The sequence below is a fragment of the Falco cherrug genome, chromosome 16 (genome assembly GCF_023634085.1).
Source record: "Falco cherrug isolate bFalChe1 chromosome 16, bFalChe1.pri, whole genome shotgun sequence".
Taxonomy (NCBI): Eukaryota; Metazoa; Chordata; class Aves; order Falconiformes; family Falconidae; genus Falco; species Falco cherrug.
Genome location: NC_073712.1, coordinates 2,415,476 through 2,437,587, shown reverse-complemented (window position 1 = coordinate 2,437,587; position 22,112 = coordinate 2,415,476). Strand labels below are relative to the sequence as shown.

The 22,112-nt window shown below is 44.4% G+C and overlaps 1 protein-coding gene across 1 annotated transcript in view; it reads right to left on the bottom strand.

The window, feature by feature from the left end:
- Window positions 1-21,910, bottom strand: part of KDM5B (lysine demethylase 5B) — a 55,779-nt gene extending 33,869 nt beyond the window's left edge. Inside the window, exons 1-5 of the mRNA XM_055728371.1 lie at window positions 21,100-21,910; window positions 8,529-8,606; window positions 7,022-7,144; window positions 6,002-6,172; window positions 466-600 (exon numbers count right to left, since the gene is read on the bottom strand). Coding sequence (XP_055584346.1) covers window positions 466-600; window positions 6,002-6,172; window positions 7,022-7,144; window positions 8,529-8,606; window positions 21,100-21,237 — 645 coding nt within the window. The 5' untranslated portion in view covers window positions 21,238-21,910. The remainder of the gene's footprint in view (window positions 1-465; window positions 601-6,001; window positions 6,173-7,021; window positions 7,145-8,528; window positions 8,607-21,099) is intronic.
- Between the last annotated feature and the right edge of the window lie 202 nt (window positions 21,911-22,112).

Sequence of the window (22,112 nt, the reverse complement as noted above, 5' to 3'; positions counted from 1 at the left end):
TGTTCTTTGAGGAAATGACAGAGATCAAAGCTGCAAAAGATATGCTTCACTTCTAGAATTTGTCACCTGTATTTGTGTCTGAGCTCCCTATTATTTATAATCATGCTAAAAACATTATTATAGTGTACACACTTATAACTAATGTGTAAGTGGAACAGCGTCAGTAGAAGAGCCTCTCAGCACTCCAAACCTCAGTAACACACTTTAGAGAAGTATCACACAATCCTTACCATACTATTCATTATCTGTGAATTTATGAACATTTAGGTATGTGTAACAATTACAAAGAAAGAGATAAAACAGCTGTTTATTATGCATATACATTTAGCAATCCGATCGAAATAACATTTGTCCTGTAACTTAACTTAAAAGTCGTGCCACGCGGCTGGGCAAACTATCACTGCACTATGGTTTCAAGCTCGGCCACGGCAGAGCACTTGCCCTCATAAAGACAGATCCTCTCACCTCTGCTCTCAGGCGTTTTGCTCGACGAGCGGGTGGACAAGTCTCAGATGGCTGAACAGACTGTCTCTGTGGAATATCATGGGGCTTATATTCCTTGTCCTTTGTGTCACTGGTGAGATCTGGTTTCTGCAGGCACTAAACAGACAATTTGATTACTTGATTTCTGCCTCCACTTCTAATACAAAGTTTGTGTAGAATAATTTCCTGGGTAACGTGAAAGAACCTAGGCAGGGCTTTACTTATTACTGCAATGAGTTAATAAAAACAGTATTTATGACAATTGTAGCATTACCTGTTTGAACAGGTCGCAAAATCACTTTTTCCTGCCCTTTTACTGAATGCAGTAACCATAAGAAAGGATTTTAAATAAAGCAGAAGTCATCCTTTAAATGTTATGGGCAACAAACATTTCTCTATGGGAATACCAATACCAATTCTTCTAGTAGATGGTGCTTTTGGAGACTATCAACAGCATACTGGAAACTGCTGCAGTGCCCTCAGGTTGCATTACTGTAATTCCACATACAGAAAACCGTAAAAGTAAATTACAGCCTATCACGCATCCCTTTCTAACTGAAATACCATTTTGTCTGAAAAATGTTGCAGAAGCTACAAGCTATATTCTCTTTATGTTTCGGAAAGGACAACTCTGCTGCATGAATTAAAGGCAGAAGGGAAGAAGGAGGTGCAAGAACAGTTTTAGTTCTTTCAAGTTGCTGAATGAACCCATTTAATTGCTGAAAACTCTGCATACATTTGGCAAGAAAACTAATAATTAATGACAATTCCAAGTTTGTCAAGCCACACAACATTCAGTAACAGCAGACAAAACATAACAGTTTTTAATGAGTAAACAACAAATCCTAAAGAACTAAAAAGTCTTATGTTGTCAGGAAGTATTTCACATGAGTCACTGGATCCACATTTCCATCGTTCTGTTAATCTGTTGCCATCACAAGCATTTTCTCAGCAAGAGAGAAACAGGACAGGAACTGCAAGAGAACCACTACAGCGGCGTAAGGACTGATGCTCTGTAGCCAGCACAGAATCACTTTCAGAAACAAATGATAGTCAGAAGGGGGGATGGAAAAGGAGAAGCAGCAGTATTTCATAAGACAAGCCTATACTGAAAGAAATAGGTATTTAACAAAAAAGAAGCACCAGTCAAGGGTAGCAGGATATCATTAACCATCCCCCCCAGACAGTCCACAACACTGCTCAAAAACACCGCTGGAATTTCTCTTTTTTAGAGCCGCCTTCAATCTTAAGAGTTTATAAGCTCTAGACTTATACTTTGAAAGCAAATGTCTGACTTAATTTCAACATTAAATACACAAAACCACCCAACTTTGCAGCTCATGCTCATGAGCAGCAAGTCCTGGCTGATGCTCACAGTTGGGCACGCTCCTGTGCTGCACACTTGGAGGACAGAGCACTGCAGCTGCCTCTTCAGAAGAGCATTTCCCCTTATCAAGTTCACACTGAAAGGAGATGATGTGAATTCACATCAGTGGGAGAAAGTAAAAAATTTCTCAGGACAGAAAACAGACAAGCAGAAAAGACAAGCGAGTACGAAAAATATAAAAATGAGAAAACAGAAAAGCAAATGAGATGAATGCTACACAGAATGTTGCCAAATTGGATTGCTTGGATAGAATTTGGTTCCTTGACTTGTGTCCTCACGTGAAACCTAAATCTTTCACTAAAAAAAAAAGTTTCTACTCCTTATAACAGAGGACATATGATCCTTGAAAGCAAATACCTAGAAGGCAAACAGCTTTTCCTAAACAAAAGAGTAATGAAACCTTGAAAGATGAAACCCTGAAAGAGAAAAACAAAAAGCATAACTTGCCTCACTTCAGTGTACTGTCCAAACAACAACAAGCAGCACTGTCACTGTTCACTGAAAAAGCCCAGAAGACATTTCCTAAACATTGAGATCTCAACAACTACTTAAGCAGAAACGTTTCCTGGTGTCCCAGCACCCAAAGGCTAAGCAGCAGTATGAAATGACTGTTTTATTAACTTTGTCAGCTGTACCTAGGAAAAGGAACTCCTCGGAACCTGCTTTACTCCTAGACTGACCTTATCAACTGCAAGCACGCGCCTGTAACCAAGGTCACTAGCTGCCATTTCTTCAGTCCTCCTCTCCCCCAGCCAGCAGAGCCTTTTTGTTAAGGTTAAGATTCTATCAATAATTTACCATAAGCTCATCCTACATATTGTGATCCAGCCTGTGATCATGATCTCATTATATTCTGAGAAGATGGTTGCACATACAATCCCTGAACTCCAAACGGTGGCAGAGAGTAAATTAAAAGCCCATCAAGGTGAAACCATGAACGAGCAGATCCTTCAGCAGGCAATCAAAGGACACAGCAGGAACGTTCACAAGGCCTCCAGGATGTCAAAAGATGAAAAAAAAAAGAAAAATAGGGACAGAATTAATCTCCTCCAGGTTTAGATGTTTATGAAGCAGTAATTTACACATAAGCTAATCACCCAGGCTCCCTGTACTTGCAGAATACAACTGGCCTACCCCTGCTACATAGCCACTTGAGGATAAGAGCAACCAAAATCCAGAGGTGCTTACTCTTCTCCAGTAACAATAAAGGGTCCTAGAGGACTCTCTCACACAGAAACATCTTTATTAGAGGCATACACATATAAATCTTTGGACATGAACCTCACTCGGGACATTAAAGCCTTAGTTTGGAAGAGACCAGACCCAGAATCACTAAACCAGTCATATTCATTGAAAACCAGACCACCACAAGACCACCTCTAGCCCCCCAGACTGTAGCTGCATTTCAAATCATGCAAACATCTGGCCAATGCATCACAGAAGGTGCACTGACAAAAGATTTTGGACACATCAGTTCACATAGGGGGACATTTATCCCTCCGGGCATAGAGCATGATGCTGCAGCACCACACCAGTGGTTACAAGGGCTGAGAATATAAGCGAGGCACTGACAGAAACAACCAGTACAGCAACAAGTTTACTGCAACCACTCTGGAGACAAACATCCAAGACCTGTCTAGTCCAATGTTTCAAGATAAGAATAAAATAAATACACCCCTGTGGAGAGCTGCTTTGAGTATTGGAAACTGGTTGATTTAAGGCATTTTTGCCGTTTAACTGAACAAGAGCTTTAATAAAAACATGCAATCTGTTAACCTCTGAACAGCTCCTAGTTTCACTATGTTAGTATGTATACAGAAATATCTCCAGCTGGGACATTGGTCAAAATAACTCCTGAAGCCAGTTTAACATATATTTAAGCCACACAAACAATTAATGCTATACACAGAATTGGATGAAATTTAAGTTATGGCATTGTCATCAGTGGAAACAACATTGTTCCATATTTTCGGCTTTTGCAAAAAAAAGTCAATTAATATTGACTGTTGCAATGAATACTGCAAGTACTACCAATTAAAAAAAAATGTTAAAAGAATCCAGTGAATGCATGCACTAATCTTTTGTGGATGATCATCCTGACTGCATGAAGAGTTTCTCTCAAAAGGCTTGCTGAAGTCTTACAAGAAGGAACTACACATCTCAAACTGAAGCTGTCAAACCGAATAGCTACATCTTCTCCAAAACCAGAAGTCACAGATGCTTAGATTCATAGTAAAGCACTGAACAGACATACAATAAAATGGACACCTACACAAGAAGCATCTGGGAAAGCACCACTCGCTGAGAACACATGGAAGCAAGCCAAAAAAGAATCTCATCCAAGATCCTTCCTCAGAAAACGTACTGCAAAACAAACTCAGTTGGAAGACAACATTGTCAGCAAGGAAAAAAAAAAAAAGACAAATCTTAAAGAGCAAAAACTGAATGAAACCCAAGAAATTTCTGTGGATTCTGTCAGTCCACTGAAAATATGTATCTCTGCCACATATGGGAGGGGAGTATCTTAACAGCTTTTGGGGGGAAGGAGTTAAAAAAAGAAAAGTTACGCAGACATACGTAGCTTTTCCCAGAACTGCACCCACTAAACCCATCAATTTGGAACAAATGTCAGGTGCCTATTGCAAGAAAGAGCTTGGAAAGTTACACTTAAAAAGACTGACCTTGTTTGAGAAGGCTTTTCTCTTCTAAAAGGGTCCACTACTGAGAAAACCATGAATGTAAACCACTAACTGCGTGACAGACACTCACATGGGGAACCTACATTTCCAAGGAAGTGTGGTACCACATTAACTTTTTTACAACTTTTAATTCTATCTTTCCCTGTGCAACTGCACCTGAAAAATATGAAAGCAAAGCTAACTGTCTCAAAACACACCAGCTTAAAAAAAAATAAAAATCCACATTTACAGACCTAAAAACATATGAGGTTTTTCATGAAATGCCTTCAGAAAATGGTGTTGCTTAACGTGAATGTGTTTGAGGCAAGGCAAAATATTCTGATACAGCAGCTTCCCTAGCACAAAGATTTTTATATGCAACACTATTTTGTTCTTATCCTCCTTTGGCAAAACACTCAAACCTACACAAGTTAAATTGTTTTTTCTGAAGGGTCTGCAGAATCTAGCTCTTCTTCACTGAGAAGTGATCACTGCTAGCTAAATAAAAATCCTTCAATTCCAACCTTTCTTGACTTATGTCAACTCCCGCCCTCATTTTGGTAGCTTTATGTAAAAAGCTAGTGTTGATTTCTGTAGACAGAGACATGCTTGTAACAGGATTAGGGCTTTTACTGCTTAAAAAAGGTCAACACGCCTCTCTTTGGAAGACCATCGTGGAAAGAGTGCTTCAGATAAATAAAAATGCATGTTGGCAACTGCAACCTATTTTGGTTTTCCAAATAAATCACTACTGCTCTAAAAGAAGAGCCCTATTCTTCATTAGAGATTATGCTGCTTTCACTCTCCACAAACCCTGAATTTTGTTTTAATGGCCAAATCTAAGCAAGAAGGATGAAGATTTAAGCTTGAAAAAAAGTCACAAGCCACCCTGTTAACTACACTGCAACACCCATGAAGCACACTTGGACTTGGGACACCCTTAGTGAAAGCAAGATGAGTTACAGCCACAGAACTGGCAAAGTTTGATACAGTTCCTCAGTCACTCAATGTGTGCAGGCCATATGTGCACATGACCCAGAACACTTGCTTTATCAGAGATAGACCTATAAGGACCTGTGAATATAGTCTTATTTTGCATTTGACAAAACAGGATTAAAAAAATTTATATAGAAGTCTGAAAGTCTGTTATGAGGCTTCTTCTGTAAACGACAGAGAAAATGCAAAAAGATAGTATTCAAAGCAGTCAGCAAGAGGTTATCTTGAAGAGTACTTCTAAAAACTTTACTTTTGATTAAAAGTTTGCCTGTGGTTTTCTGAATCGCTTGCATCAACACCACAGACTGCATCTTGTCGCCTGCACGCCATCCATAAAGCATAAAATGCAGTCTTTGGAAATATTCCATTACTAAAATATATATATATATATATATATATATAAAAACAGACTGGCTACTAAATTAATTGGACTTCAGTTAGCTTCAATATAGCTTACCAACAGGCTCGCTCCAGACTGGAATAAGTTGTAAGGATAGAGAATGCGCTCGTAATGTGCGCGGATGTGCGAGCCCACAGCTTTGCCAGGAGCAAATCCCATCCTAGTGGCTATTTTGGTCCATTTTCTCTCCTTGCAAACTACATCAAATCCTCCTTCTTCTGCAACTAGCTAAAAAGCAAAAATAAAATGGTCATATGTTTAATACTAAAATTATCAGCCTTTAAGGAAAGCACTGTTGGTTTAAAACACAAGACAACACCACAACTGCCATTTTAAAAACCTCAAAACATGAAAGCTTTTTAAAAGCTGTAACTGGAACATATAAACATATAACCTGTTCAGGAATTGTAAACTTGCTGAATTACTTTACAAACAAGTCAGCACCTGTATTAGCTGACCAAACAGTAATTCAGCTTACTTTTGAGAATTTGCCTGGCTGCAATTTGTCACACCTCTACTTTGTATTCCAACACAACTTTCCAGCACAGTACAATCAGTTCTTCTCACTGGAACAAAGTACTATGAAACAGGCTGAAAATCAACCAAATACAAACTACTCTAAACACAAAGAAAACAGAAAGCACATATCCTAGGGATCAGTAAATCCCATCCCCTACTTTCAGAATACATAAACTTCTCCAGAAGCTTAACAAGTTTCATCTTAAAAGCTGCTGGATTTTTTTCTCCTGTATTCCTGAAGGAATGTTTTTCTCACTGCTGTCTTTGTTCAGAAGCTTTCATCAGTTAGGACGAAGGTTTTTTTGACCAGTTTGCATCCAAGTTCAACTTCAAAGAAGAGCTGGAAATGTAATTTGATCTCCCAGCTCACCTGAAGGCTCCCATAATGTTGTATTTCTTATTATTTTGTCACATTAGCTATGTTAGGTTAAACAAAGTAGTAACTTTTTCAGCTTAGATATACCCCAAAATCTCCCTTGAACAACTATGATAGCGTCCCAGAAACTAAGACAACACAACATCTTTTTGGGACTAGTTTCTCCCTTGCAACAGTCTTACTCTATTAAGCTGAAATAAATCCAAGATCTTCCTCTCCACATGTGGAATTTTCAGCGTACATCCTTGAAGCTCCCAAAACTTTGCAATCTGGTCCAGAAAATTCAGCTTCACACGAGTTTGGGCCTGAAAAAAAAAACAAAACCATGAACCACATACTAAATGCAGATTAAGCTTTTGTATATCCCAGTGTTTATAATGCCGCAGCCTCAGTTGCCTGTCTGGATTTTCCCTTGCAAGTGTAATTTTGCATGTTTCCCTCTCATCATATGCAGAAAAAAAAAATTTCCATACAGATACTACCAGTCTTTCTTCAAGTCACTTTTTGTTAACTTTTACTGCATTTAGAAAACTGCTTTCTGAGAACAGACAAGTAATGAGTTATTACTGCTACAAACTACCTAAACTAGCTGGACTGCTAGGGTTGATTACATTTATCACATTAATAAATGCAACAGTTTATTACAATTTAGTTTACTGTAATAAAGCAAAAATAGTCCAATATTTATGGCTTATTAAAAAGGGTTTTTCTGTTATCCTTTTTCACTCCCAACTGCATTTGTCTCGTTTTTATGGATACAAACCAGTCATGGCAGGAGAAGCCAACTAGTCCGTTGGCACAGCAATGCAAACAGTGAGATAACTGGACTGCTGCTACGTTAAAGAGCAGTAGCTTAGGCTTAAATTTTGACACATTTTCATCACATTTTCTATTCCTAAGGCAAAAAATGGCCACCTCTATACAGTCGAGCTTGCTTTTAAACTCCAGAGAGCTCTCAACTGTCTCTGCTCATTACAGGGCAGTTGGACTAGATGACCTTGAAAGGTCCCTTCCAACCCTAACTACGATTCTGTGAACCAGCCTGGGTCCACACAAGTCTTTCTCGCAGCATCCAAGGCCAGTGTTCAAGTCCTTACCCTGGCACTTCCCAGAATCACACCAAGACTTCAGAAAGCAAGCCCCACGAGAAAAATCAGGCAGGCAAAGAGTCACTGTCATTCCAATTCGTATCGGTAGTGACCTAACCAGGACTCCTCACCAGTCCCTTCCACCAGTCTGAATTCATGAAAGCAGTAAAAGAAAGCGCTTGTGAACAGTAAATTTCCACCAACTGAATCCAGATTTCATAATTCTTCCTTCCTAACAGCTTGTTGTTTTTAAAGCACTCTGCAATTCATTTCTTCCACTTTTAAAAGATGCTGTTTAAGTTCAAAATGCAGACACAAATCCATGGCACTTGAGAATTTGAGTTTAATCACTTATAAGCACCTCTGTGTGGAAAAGGCCTGAATTATTTTCCTTTAACGAGCATTTACTTTTTATGCTTGGTATGTTTTTAACTGAAACAGACCAATTTCTGTGCTAATTAAAAACTGATGTTCAGAGCTCCTGGGTGCTGTCAGCTTAAGTCAAAAACAGAGCTCACTGTCAATCCACTGGAAAACACCGCCTCTCAAAAAAACATTTAAGCATTTTGGAGCAGAAGCAACATTCAGTTTTACAGTTTACCTCTAGTTCATTGAGCCTCTGGATCCTCGGTGTGAAGTGAAGCTTATCAACGTCACATGCAAATGGAGGTTGCCAGTCCTGGAAAAACAGAAAAGCTTCATCAAAAGACCAGGAAAATGAAGAAAGCCTCTCCATACGACAGTCAAAAGCCAGGTAAGCCCGAAGCACGGAAGGGGTCTCTGTGGCTTCCAAGCCCCCTCAACCCGAAGCAGCACAGCACGTGGCAGGAGCCCAGGGCTGTGGCTGCATCCCAGTTATTCTGCGGCTGCATCCCAACCCGCCGGCCATCGCATCCCGCGCAGCTGAAGTGCACCTGCTTCTGCTTCCTGGCTACTTCATGTCAAACAAGCCTAGGAAGCGGGAAAATGAGATACTCCAACTGAGCTCCACTGCCGACGCCTTAAAATATTTTACTGTAAACCAGACAGATGATGAAACCAACCACAAAATAAAGTACAGTTTGGGACTAAGGACCTCTCCTCAACGATAAGCCCATCCAGGCAGTCCATCTTCTCCCTGCCCATGCCGGGTAGATAAAGGTGCTGCAGGGGCCATTTGCCCCAGTCTCACGACAGCTGAGGCTGTGCCTGCCAGACAGTGAGGGGACACTGCTGGGGACACTCCACACCGAGCCTGGCCAACCCGCCCAGCGCTTTGAACAGGAGAACCAGCTCTGGTGCCGCTCTGAGACGGGACGTCACTTACACTAACGCAGTCAGTACTGCTACCACGCAAAACGGAACAAAGCCAGGTTCCTCAAACCACGATCCAAACTGTTAATGCCTGCCTCGGTTGGGAAGACCAACATTTGATAGTGGAGACTTCAAATGCTCACAAAGGACAAGTGCAGCAGTTAGCATTCATAAATGTAGTCTCAAAAACAAACAGCAATTGCACTAAACCAAAAAGGAAACTAGAAAAAAAAGCTTCTTTTCTTAATTCCTTGCCTGCAAACATTCAGGAACAGCTGGAATATGACCAATTAAAAAAGATTATTATTAATTTAACAGAATACCCACAACTGGTAATGTTATTTATAAACACAACTATAAAGCAATTTTATCTTTTAGATCTCTGACATCTATCACATGCAGTTGGTTTGGCAATACACAGCTTCACTAAACCAAATTAGATTTGATTTAAACTTGACAGTAATTTATTATATATAAACCTATCTTATTATCACTAATTACAGAATGAAGATAACGTGTGTGAGAGCTACTGATAGCAGAGTAAGGCAAGAGTTTTCTAGCAGGAAAAAGAAAAATGTTTCCCCAGCACCAGCAGACTAAGGCAACCAAAATTAAGAACAGCATCATAAGCAGAACATTTGTTGGTTTAGCCAACATACTTAATATGAAAACTAGTGTCAAAAACAACCATAAAGGATTTGTAAAGCAATTATCTTACATACAAACACACACCCAGATCAATTCTATGTTAAAACAATCTCATCCTGTCACTAGCACAAGCCCACAGCAGAGCCAAGGAGAGAAGGAACACAAAAGCCACCAAGCGTGTGGGACATCTGAAGAGCAAAGAGGGACACCAACGCATTTTATCAAACACGCTGACTAACCCAAACCTCTACATTAGTAACAAGAGATAAGTTTTCTGATCCTACAAGGCATTTTCAGCACATCAATACTTGGCAAGACCAGGTTAGAATTAAGATTTGAACTGGAAATTAGAGGCAGTAGTGGGGATCAGGATGCTCAGTCCTCAAACCAGTAGGATGTGCTTCTTGATCACTTTTGTTCTTTTAACCTCTAGACTAAGACTGGTGCCCAATGGCATGGTGTTCCTCAACAACTAGGTAAAATTAACCCTACTTTTACTGATGCTGTACTGTTTGCCAGACCACCAAATGCAATGGAAATAGCAAGTATGACGAAGAAAACGTTTGACACTTTTGTAATACCCTGCTAAACTGATAAATCATTTCTGGCCCCCGAACGGTGAGATGGGAAACACAACTGGGAACATTTAGAGCAAGATTTCAAGTGTTGCATTTTGTAAACAATTCAAACACCACAAATCTGACTTTCAAGCTGAACCAGTTGGTTACACCATTAGTCACAGCTCTAGAGTTTGCTCTGTGTGCAGAGAGACAGACAGAAGACAGCAAACCAAACCAGGAGAGGACACACACTGGTCATGACACACAGCACCCCTGGGACATGCTGGGGACTAAATAGGATTGCCAAAGGGAGAACTCTAAGAACCCAAGCGCTTTGCTTAGGTTGAGAGAGTAAACGGGAAAAAATAAAAAGTACTGACATGTACTGATGTAGTGACTGACTGCTTAGCCAAGTAATAAGCCAAGGCTGTCTCCAAGTGAGCCGTGCATTACTCTAAAACAGGAAGCTGTAGTAAGGATCTGCAGAGGACAAGAAACAGGAATGAAGAGAACAGGAACAACATGCAGCTCACCCAGGCAATGACACTACCCCTGACACCACCACCAAGGCTGACATGGTGCTGCAGGGCTGTCACTTGCACAGAAAGCACTGGCAGACCCTCAGGAGAGCCAAGGGAGGGGGGCACAAGAGGCTCCTCTGTTGGGCTGTGCTGCAGAGGAGCCCAGAGGAAAGCCTTCGTGCCACCGGGCACAACAGGAGGAACAGGAATTCTGACCTGATCCTACAGGTTTCCAGCTCACGCTCATTCCCAGAGAGATAAAGCCTCAAGGGTCCGCAGGACAGACACAGACTGAGGATGCGCTGCCAGACAGCAGCCTGCCTTCAGGTGGGGCACAGCGAGCTTCTCCTCTCCACTTAAGAAAGCAAATGAAGCTACTGCTGTGTGCGACCTTACAGAAATACCTCACTCCCAACATGGCATGCCAGAACTCCAGAAGAAGCTGATCAGCTCCATACGTCTCCTGTTTATTGCTGACTGGCCTGTATTTTGGGAAGTTCCTTCCTTTTTGCCCAAAGACGCTTGCTCTGGCAAAGCACTAGTTACCTAGTTTGTCAGGAAAGGTAAGATGACTCCACCAGAACACAAGCTCCCACAACAGTTATTTTCTACACTGTGCAGTTTTTAAGTTTAACCATATTGAATGAACAATATACGCAGCAGAACAGTGTGACAGTACGTCAGCTGTTTGACAAAGAGCAGCTTTGGAAACTCGATTTATTCAATACAGGACTTTCAGTAGACTGCTTTTCACTCTATCAGGCAGATGGGTCCCTCAACTAGAAACAAAAATTTAACAGCCTTACAAGCGTTTAACTTTTAGCAAGGAGAAAGTCATCGCCAGACCTTCAGCTGAGATATGGTAAATTGGCTTAATGAGAGGTAACACTGGATGTACTCTGGCTTTTGATATTTTTAAGCAGATAGAGCTGAGGGACACACACGCTATATATTATATAACAGGTCAGTTTAGATGATTATAAAATACTTCTGACTTTAGAAACACATTACTGCACATGCCATTTATCACAAACTGTTTCATATGATATTAGTCATGGTTACAGATACATAGCCATTCACCCTTTGGAAAAATTACAGCAGGTGTAGTAAACAGGCCATCAATGACTCATTTTCAAGTCACAGGAAGTTCATTTTGGAGTATCCAAACTACTCAAAGTTGATACAACCAACAAGAATAATCTTTTATCATTTTGTATTGCAGTGTATGGCAAGTTCCTCAATTCCTAAAACAAGATGCTTTCAACCCTTCATTAATAAGCATATTATTTACTCAACAAAAAGCCTGCATACCTTTTGAAGCACAACTTACTAAGATAAATGTGATGTTCATTACAAGGAATATAAAGAGACATAAGCGTTTTGAGAGAAATGCAGCGGCAGCAGCAGCACAAGAAGGAGCTGTTCCGCAGCAGGGTCAATTTGCAAAGATGCTGATGGATCCGTACGGAGGGGCTTTGCTGGGGAAGAGAAGAGCACACACAAACCAACCCCACAGGCCCACTGAGGTTTGTGTCTGGGAAGCCTGTGACACTAGCCATTTCCACCCAGCATGTACCTGCAAGGTCCTCAAAAAGAACTGGTTTGGATTTCCCCCCCTTTAAAAAAAAAGAAAAAAAGAGACTTTTAAAAAGATCAATTTAAGTTACTTCCAACAACCATGCTGAACACTACACTAAGATTAAGGGTACACAAAAAGCAAGAAATCCTCAATTTCCTAAAAAATCAGGAGTTTTCACACTGCCCAGACTCTTCATCTGAAATTACTTTGTTGCTTTGTTGTCCATACACAATTGTTAGAAGCCCGCAACAGACATGCAAAAATTGGTTGCCTGCATTAGCGTGCATTTGTTAAGCAGACCTAGCAGAATAAACCTGAATACAAATACATGCAAAAAATGAGACCGACATAAAAATTTCAAACTTTTCTATAAACTTTATAGACAAACCTAGCTGTGCAAAGGTGTACGCCAAGAATCACATTACTGTTTCAAGTAGTAATGCAAACTACAAATGGTCAGGAGAGCTATTTCTTAACTATTTCCATATCCTTCCTCCAGATTTGTTGTTACAGGGAAGGTAAGCTTCCTATAATTTCAGCTGGTAAACCTTGCACCTCATCCAAATTCACTCTCTAATTAAAATTTAACCACCCCCTTGAATTCAGTGAACAAGAAATTACTGTCACTGGTAAGCTGTTCTACAAGTTAGTTAGGTTCAACTTTTCCCTTATCCTCATCTCATTTTTAACCAAATACCTTGTTTGCTTACTGTGCAAGCAGAATGCTTCCTGAAAGTGATGTCTCAAGACATTTTTCAATAAACAAATACCTTTTTGCTTCTCTTTACAGAACAAGCTTTCCAGTCCCGCAAATGAAGATCTTCCTCACGCTTTTTCCCCATTTCTTCCATGTCTTTTGCAAACTGCAAGCAGCATTTTAATTGTACACTCTCCAATGTCAGACACACACACAAAAAAAAGACATCACTTCCATTATTTTGCTAGACAGCATCTCATAGTAAGATCCAGAAGGATATCTTAGCAATTCTTGCCACAGAAACACATATTCATTCAGTTAACTGCAGCAATTCACTGCTTTCCAGGATGCCCACCCTGCAAGCGCGACTTACATTCTTTGTTCCCACATCTATGATCTTGCCTTCTCAAAGGTGTTACATGATTGCTGCCTCCGAGAGGGAGGGAGCAGACTTGGTGACTCAGGAGGTCTCTTTTAGTCTCACAGTTTTATGATGACATTAAAAACTTACTCAAAAGAAACTCAGATGGCAGAATCTAGGCAAAACTGGTGAGCACCACCATTTATCGCCCCAGCAGTGTCAGTGGGTCATCCACAAAGCTTCCTTTTGAACAGGAACTAATCCCTCTCTGACCCTGTTAAAAGGCTAACATTAGTTGGTAACTCAAATCATCAGTTAACCTCGTTTGCGGCGACGTGGTCCTTGATCAGTCATTTTGAGTGCAGGTGATTTTTCCAACAGAAACACTCAATTCCTCCCTGCTAAGAGCAGACCCTGGGTGCAGTAACACACCTTACATGCAATAACACAAGCTTGGTGGAGCATTTCTCATTTGAGACAAAACTGGGCTCTTAAGTATTGCAGACTAGCAAGGGAGCAAACACAACCACAGATCCTTCCCACCTGAGACCCACAGCCAAAGACAAGCTTGCAGTGAGAATCATCTCTCCAGATCCCAGTGTTTCTGGGCCAGCTCCAATCTTCGAGAGGAACTAAGAGCTCAGGAAAGCTGGAGAGGATTCTCAAGCGTCAGGGCCAGCTGCTCCCTGGGACCCAAAGGTAGAGGACAGAAGCTATACGTAGGGTTTGAACATCAAAGCAAAAGAGGTAGCAGGGTTTGCATACATGAGGTACCAGTCTTCTCTCCACGGAGGCGACTGCGTGCAAGGAACAGACAGAGGCTCTGGCAGCACCAGGCAAGAACAAGCAATGGACCGGCAGCACTGCACGAACAGCTGGAGATGCACGGGGCGCTGGGGTCAGTGCACCAGCAGCGAATCCAACATCTCCAATTCACTTCAGAGGCGCTGACCTAGACCTTGAAGCAGAGCATCCATCAGTACTGGGCCAGACTCGGCTGTCAGCGTCCAAAGGCACCAGGCCCCAAGAGCCACTGCCATCTTCATTCAAGACAGTAAGCTGTAAGAAGACCTGTGGTCTGAGCTTGCAGTATGTTCCTGGAGGGTGTCCGACTGGCAAGTGGCACAGACAGCCTGGACAACCTTCTAGAGCTCTCTCGTCACAGCCCTTTGGAAACACTCTGTGCCCTCTTTGGAGCTGTAACCAGCAGCTTTCAAACCTAGATGTTAATCCCAACAACTCGATAGAAGGAAATACCTGGATTTAACAGCCATCCCAGAACAGAAGCAGATGAGCTATGGACAATGCTGCTGGCTTCACCTGCCAGCAGTCGCAGAGCCTCAGCTGACCAGGGCTCTGCCTCTGCCCAGGCGGTTCCCCTGCGGCTCCCACCACTGCAACCAGCCACCACTGGCTGCCCCAGCTATCGCCAACGCTCCCTGCTCAGGCTGGGATTTCAAGCTCAGATTTGACTCAAGACACACGTAAGGGTGGCAGGCTGTATGATTCCACAAGCCCTCCTTGGCTTTTAAACACACACAGCCTGGTCGCCCAAACACACACAGCACACAGCACCCCCTCCCAGCAGCTCCCAGAGATAACCCAGTAATCTGGGAATGAAAGAAAGCACCTCCTAACGGATACACAGGCATGAACTGGCAGCTTTCGTTTCAAGGCTGGGGGAGTTGTGTTTAATCCAAAACTCTCCTTGCAGCTTTTAGCCAATTGACACTGTTGATTCTCAAGTTAAACAAACACACTACAAAAACTCCACAAACCTGCTGCTGCTATTGCCCCATATAGAGTGTTCCGGACTAAATTGTTTCATCTTAAATTTTCAATGAGCTTAACAGAGTGAGTGTTGAAAGCCCCTCACTGGAAGAGACTGAGTCAAGCAGAGGATATTCGCATCATCCTCTAAGCAAACTCCAACGGTTCAGTATTTCCGAAGTGCAGGGATCATACCAATGGTGACTGCAGCAGCACTGCACATGGTAGTTCCCATTAGTAAAATACTCCTTTTTTACATTTTCTCGATAATTAAAGATCGGAGACTAGTAAATAACCTACACTGAATTTACCTAATTTCACAGTATGACCCCTGTATTGAACACAGCAAATTCTTTATCTGCAGTAAAAAAAAAAAGCTTTGGCAACTGATCTAGTTTTCTTCACAAGAACTTGACAGTATGTGAACAAGGAACCTCAGCACTAAAACATCTCTTCCCCAAAAAACCCGCCCATTCTTGATCCCAAAATGCCAAATCCACCACCATCCTCCATTTTTTCCTAACAAATGATCACTTTCAGTTAAAATGCAGGCCCTGTTGTCTAGTTCAAGTGAGCCTGGCTTATGCTGAACAGGAACCAGTGGCTCAAGCGCTTCTCACCAAGGCAGACAAACGACGCAGTACCTACGATTTTCTCCCTGTGAACCTCACTTATGTATCATAATTGAGTTATCTCTGTTTTCTTGTTGATAAAATCAACTGACTGAGCCTGTGCATATTATCAAATCAGAGGGATCATCACCACCAGCTTCCTGTTCAGGACAAAGTGTAACAACTCTCTGCATTAAATCCTGTTTTAGCCGTTTTACAACTCCAGGACCGGGAGAGATCGCCAGAACCCTCAACAACATTGCTCCAGCAGTGAATTGGGTTTAGTCCACAGCTTAATGAAGGGGTTTTGGTTTGCTTTGTGTTTTCTTTTTCTCCATAAAAATGAAAATAAATCAAGCAAATGGCAGAACAAGCAGCCTGAACAGACACTGTTTAAATGAACACTGCTCCTCAAAATACGTCCCTAGAGCAGCAGCCCTGTGCCTTTAGGTTTCACCACTCCAGCTCTGTAAAGGTTAAATTTTTCAAAATTTGTTCTTTCATGTGCAGAACTTCCTTGACACTTCTTTGTACCCTCTCTAGTTGTCAGATCTTTTTTAAGTCCTTACATGAGTGCAGTGTTCAGAGTATTTTCCACTCTCATGCTACCACAGAGGCAAAATCATCCTATTTTTCACTGAGAAACTCAAGAGCTGCATTCACCTGCTTAGCCAGAGCCTCCATGACACCTGTTTCTCCACAAGGATCCACAGGTACTTTTCTACAGTCCCCTCTCCTCCAGGACTAGCATATGCTCCCTTGCTCCTAAATGTAAAACCTCACAATGAGACCTACTTAAGCAATTACTGTTTTGTAACATCCATTGTTTATTAGGCAATCAGGATCCCTATGTAACGAGCTACCTGCCATAAACCAGCAACCTATATGGGAATAATTTCCGTATCATTGAAAATCTGCAAGAACAAATTAAGATACCCTTGGCTTGAGGTTCTGAAAGAACATTAGACATGGATCCTTCATTACAAATTCTCATAAACACCTGAAATAATTTGTGATTACTTCAGTACAACAACAATTTTGCACAATACCAATTATTGTAATCGGAATACTGAAATGCAATTAATTTCTAGATGTCAGATCACAACACAACTGAGCTAACCAAATACATGGTCTCATAGAAAACAACAAAACCAACTGGACAATGCCAGTTTCCATGCAATTGTATTTCAGACTACCACCATTCCAGATCCTTTTCAGGCCTGTATCAGCCATTCTTCTACCCTGCAGTGAGATGTGGTCAACAACTCTTGCACCCACAAAGAGTTTAAAATCCATAAGGAAGTTAATTCCTCCTGTCCTCTTCAAAGTTTCCCAGTATTCCAGGGTTTATTGAAAAATGTGAGTCAATTATTTATAGAACTCCAACGTCAATTCCTCCAAGATTTCAACTGTATTAATATGGACTTTCTGATCTTAAAACGGTTAGTTTTATCAGGGCAGACCTAAGGCCACTTAGCAGCCTTACCTATTCCATATTATTTAAAACAATGAAATTTAGCTGTAATCTTCTCTATTTTCATGTTTGGCCATGGGAAAGTTATGCTGTTCCTAGTATATTTACAACGTTGTATATCTTGAAACACATTAATAGGGTAAGTAAGGCTTAAGTAGTTGTTATTAGCTATTTCTTCACGGCAGCAAAGCAACTACACAACAAAGTGGAAGGAAGAGTCCATTTTCAAGAAAAACTTGGGGCAGGAACAGTATCATGCTCTACATTTTACTTTCTATTCTTGAAGCTAGACTTCAAATTTGTTAAGACTGTTGGTTTTCATTAACTACTATTAACTCCCTACTGCAAATAACAAATGATACCGTTTGTCCTGGTTTCTCCATTCTCCAGCAACACTTCATTCCTCTAAATGCCCTCAGTAATTTCCAGAGCAATCATAAAAATCTTCCAGAAGGCCACAACTTGACATGACAATTTTTAGAATAAACCACTGTTCCAGATTACTGTTTAAAGAAAGAAATCCTAATGAAGGATGTTTTCAGTTCACAGAAGAAATACTAACTACAAAACAGCATGCAATGGCCTGCAAACAAGTTGTACACCATCCGCTTTTCCGCACCTAGCTGCCCACCTTCAGTTCAGCAGCAAAGCGTCAAAGCATCTCTGATTTACTTAGCAGGTTAACTACCAGAAGCAACCGCCGCTGGCAAAACCCCGCAGCTCGTCTGAACACTTTGCTGCCAATGGGACTGATGACTTGTGCTCAAGACTGTTGACAGAAAGCGTTCGCTTTGCTGTTCCATACAGAACAGTGCCAGTGAGTATCATTGTTGCATCCTCTACAAGCCAGATGCTGCAGTATCGCAGATTCTCTCAAATAAAAGCAAAACTAAGTCATCAGTGACAACTGGAACAAACTGAACTGGAATGAAGAGGAAGAAAGCTTCTTTTGAGTGCTCAGCTGGAAACTGCCATAGAGAAATGACACCTCCTGTTATATCCCTGGACATCCCTTCATCCCACAAAGATGCAACAATTGCCCAGAACCCACTAGCTTCCACCCAGATGTCCACAGTACGTCAGATGCCTCAATACTCCCCTGGCAAAGCAGCTGACTGTGCTCGAAACCTGCCATTCAAGAAGCCACTACAGGTGTGGTTTGCTCCAAGCTGACCTGGTGCCCACCGAACACCAGGAGAAAGGTACCAGAGACCAAGGTGAACCTGGTCCCTCAGAGAACAGGGCACTCTCCTTTTCATGGTCTGGGGCTGACACATCAAGGCTAGCTTAGGGATAAGGACTTCTTCATGAGCAAACTGTGAAGCTACAGTTGGGCACCAGTCTCACAAAACACTATTCCATATTGCAGCTCAAATACAAAAGCACAAATTCATCTGCTGATAATTACCCAGCAGAGTTTAAGCTCAAATAACGCAAGGCCAGCAATCAAATTTTTAATTCCTTATTCAACTCAGACCCTGACAGTTCATGGTGCTGCCTACCTGCTTACTGGCACGTAACCCGACCAAGAACGCAGGCAAAAGATTCACGGGGATGCATTAAGATTTCAAACCTCAGCCGTGACCAAACAGTGCATTCGGTTGGAAGCGACATGGTTTTGTGAGAAGCGTGGTAGAGTTTATAGCTCATGGTATTTATAAGCCACTTGATTACACAGAAAAGAACGGTAGCTGAATATTCATTGTGTCTCCTATTTTCAGGAGGAAGGCCAGGAACTACGTCAACTTCAAGGCTTTTTCTGATGGATTTGGAAGAGCTCCCTCTATGCTGCAGGCCGGCGAACAAACAACTGCACTTGCACAAGTCATCCAGGGAACTGCCATGGGTAGGCAAGGGCCATGGCAGCTCAGCCTCAGGAAAGCCAGGCTCCACACAACTACTAGGTGTTCAGCCCTCAGCAGCTCCAACTATTCTCATCCTACTTCTAAATACGTTCAGTGAAATGTACAATCATAAATACAGGCAGATATTAGCTCTTCAGTAAGCAAGGATGAGAGTATGCTGAAAATGCAGCTGTAATAAGTAATTCATTAAGAGAGCTATTCATTTGAGTCTCTAATAGATAATATAGCTTACAAAAAGCCTTCATTACAGGGTTTTGGCTTTTTGCACAAGCAGCCAAGAAACACTGATGAGATTTATTTTTTTTTTTAAAACAAAGTCCAAAAGAAAAAGCCTTCATAAAACTTCTGTTCTGCTTACAGTTGCTGAAATACTGTTGACAATATACAACTCAAAAAGATCATTCTACTAAGAAATATTACATAAGTTCAATGCTGACCGCATAATGAAAACCATCTTAACACACACCCCCCTTAACTATGTCAGCATTTGGCTACACTGCATGAAAAGGGGCACTGGCATATTCTACCTAGATAAAAATTCAAGAGCGTTCTTGTGTGCATTTATACCGCTGCAAACTGGGACTCTTCTCCCAGAGAACAGAAACACCTTCCACTCCAATGAGATTCACATTATTCAGTCTGCTACAAACATTTCTATCTCAAGATTAATGCAGCGAGTTAACTTCTATTTTAATTGGGAAGGAAAAGCACGGTTACCAACAGGAGTCCCAGCAACGATCAAAACATGAAACTGAGGAGCATGTGTTTCTGAACATTATTTCTTTGAACTTCAAGTCTCGCTCTCAAAACTTAAAGTCTGCTGAAATGTTTTCTCAGCTTCAGCTCCCACCGGATGAGATGTGGGGCTCCCAGTTACATGCTCATCATTGCCGTCAAAACTCCCTCCAGCCAGCTGCACCACTCTCCGCCCCGGAGAAAGAGCGATTCGCCCGAAATAAAGCCGATTCAGAGGCGCTGGTTAACCAGACTTTGGCCGTAGGCAGCCCCTCTCCTCACCACCGGCGCGGCCGTTCATCCCTTTCAACGAACCAACAATCGCGCCCAGACGAACTACGGCCCTGGGCACCCCCGCGGCATTTCTCACTGGATCGAGCCCAGCAGCCGAAGGGCGCGGGGATTCGCACCCCGATTTTGAGCTTGCTACACCGCCAGCTGAGAAGAGGAGGAGGAGGATGAAGGCTCATTACTCTTCCCACTGTGTATCGCGTTCTAAAATGGTGGCCATGTCTGCCTGGGATTCGGCTGGCGAAGGCACCGGCCGGAGCGCGGCGGCGGGCTGTGCCGGTGCCCGCCGGGGGGGAGCGGCGCCCCGTGCGGGGCGGGCCGGGGGAGCCGGGCCGGGGGGCCGGGGCCGGGCGCTCCGCCGCCACAATGCCAACATGGAGGGCAACACCCAGGCGCTGCCTCCTGCGGGGCTCGCGCGGGGCCGTTCGGCCCGCGGCCGCCCCCGGTGCCGGGCTCCGGCCGGCCGCAGCTGCGGGGCGGCAGGGCAGGGCGGGCGGGCGGCGGTGAGGGGAACGCGGCCCCTGCCCCGCTCGCCCCGGCCGCTGCTGCCCGACAACTCTGAGGCGACTTGGGCGGGGGGGGGGGGGGTTAGCCGCGCAGCCCCCCTCCCCGAAACTTCAGAGCGGCGGCCGGAGCAGCCCCGCTGCCCTGCCCAGCCAGCGGGGGTTCCCCCGCGCGGCCGAGGGCACCAGGGGGGTCGGGGCGGGGGGCGCCGGGCCGAGCCGCCACACAAAGGCCGCTCCCGGCGTCGCCATGCGGGCACTTACCGGCGGCGGCCGCACCTTGCAGATGCCGGTCTGCTCGGCGATGGGCCGGATCTTGTGGATGAAGGCGAAGGGGTCGGCGAACTCCTCCCAGCTAGGCTCGAAGACGGGGCACTCGGGAGGGGGCAGGAACTCGGCCATGGCCCGGGCCCGGGCCGCTCGCCGCCGCCGCTCCGAACAATCCTCCAACAGCCGCTGGGCCGCCGAGCGCCGTTGGAACGGGACGTGCGCCTCCGCCGGGGGGGTAGGGGGGCAAGGAGCTGGAGCGCGAGAGAAAAAGAGTCCGCCCCGGCCTGGGCGGGGGGAGGGGGCGGTGGCCGCCCCGCCCCGTCACGCGCCTTTGTGAGGGGGCGCTTGGGTCGGACCCTGGGGGGACCGGTGTTACCGGGGCAGCGCGCTCCCGCCCGTCCGGGGGCGAGCGCCGGCCACGGACTTCGCCGAGAGCCGGGGCCCGGGCCGGCCGGCCGCGGCGGGGCCACACCAGCCCCGGCGCTGCCTCTGACGCCCTGCCCGGGCCCGGCGGGCGCTGCTGGCCGAGTCCCCGCTACTACCGGCCGGGCCGCCACCGTCGGCCCGCACACGGCTGCCTTTGTGCGCGGCCTCACGCCGCAGGCCTCAGGCCCGCCCGGCCCCGCTCGAGGCCGCTCCCCCCAGCACCGCCGGTTCAGGGAGGCCGTTGGGGTCCTGCGCCCGCCGCTCCGAGCAGCCGCGCTGCCTGGCGCGCTCGCCCCTGTCCCGGGGTCGCCCCCTCCCCGCTGGGGCGGTCGGCGCGCAGCAGGGCCGAGGGCACATGGACCGCAGCGCAACGGCTGTTTACATGCGCGGAGGGATCCGCCACAGCTGACAGCCGCCGCCGGCCGGCACTTCTTTTTTTAAAGAGCCTCTCCAGGCGCCGCCATTGGCCGCGCCGCTGTCGCGTAACAAGGGGGCGGGGCGAGCCCCGGCGACCGCGGCCGGGCCCTTTGTTCCGCGCCCCGCTGCGGGCCCGGCCATTGTGCTGCCGCCGCCCGCGGGGC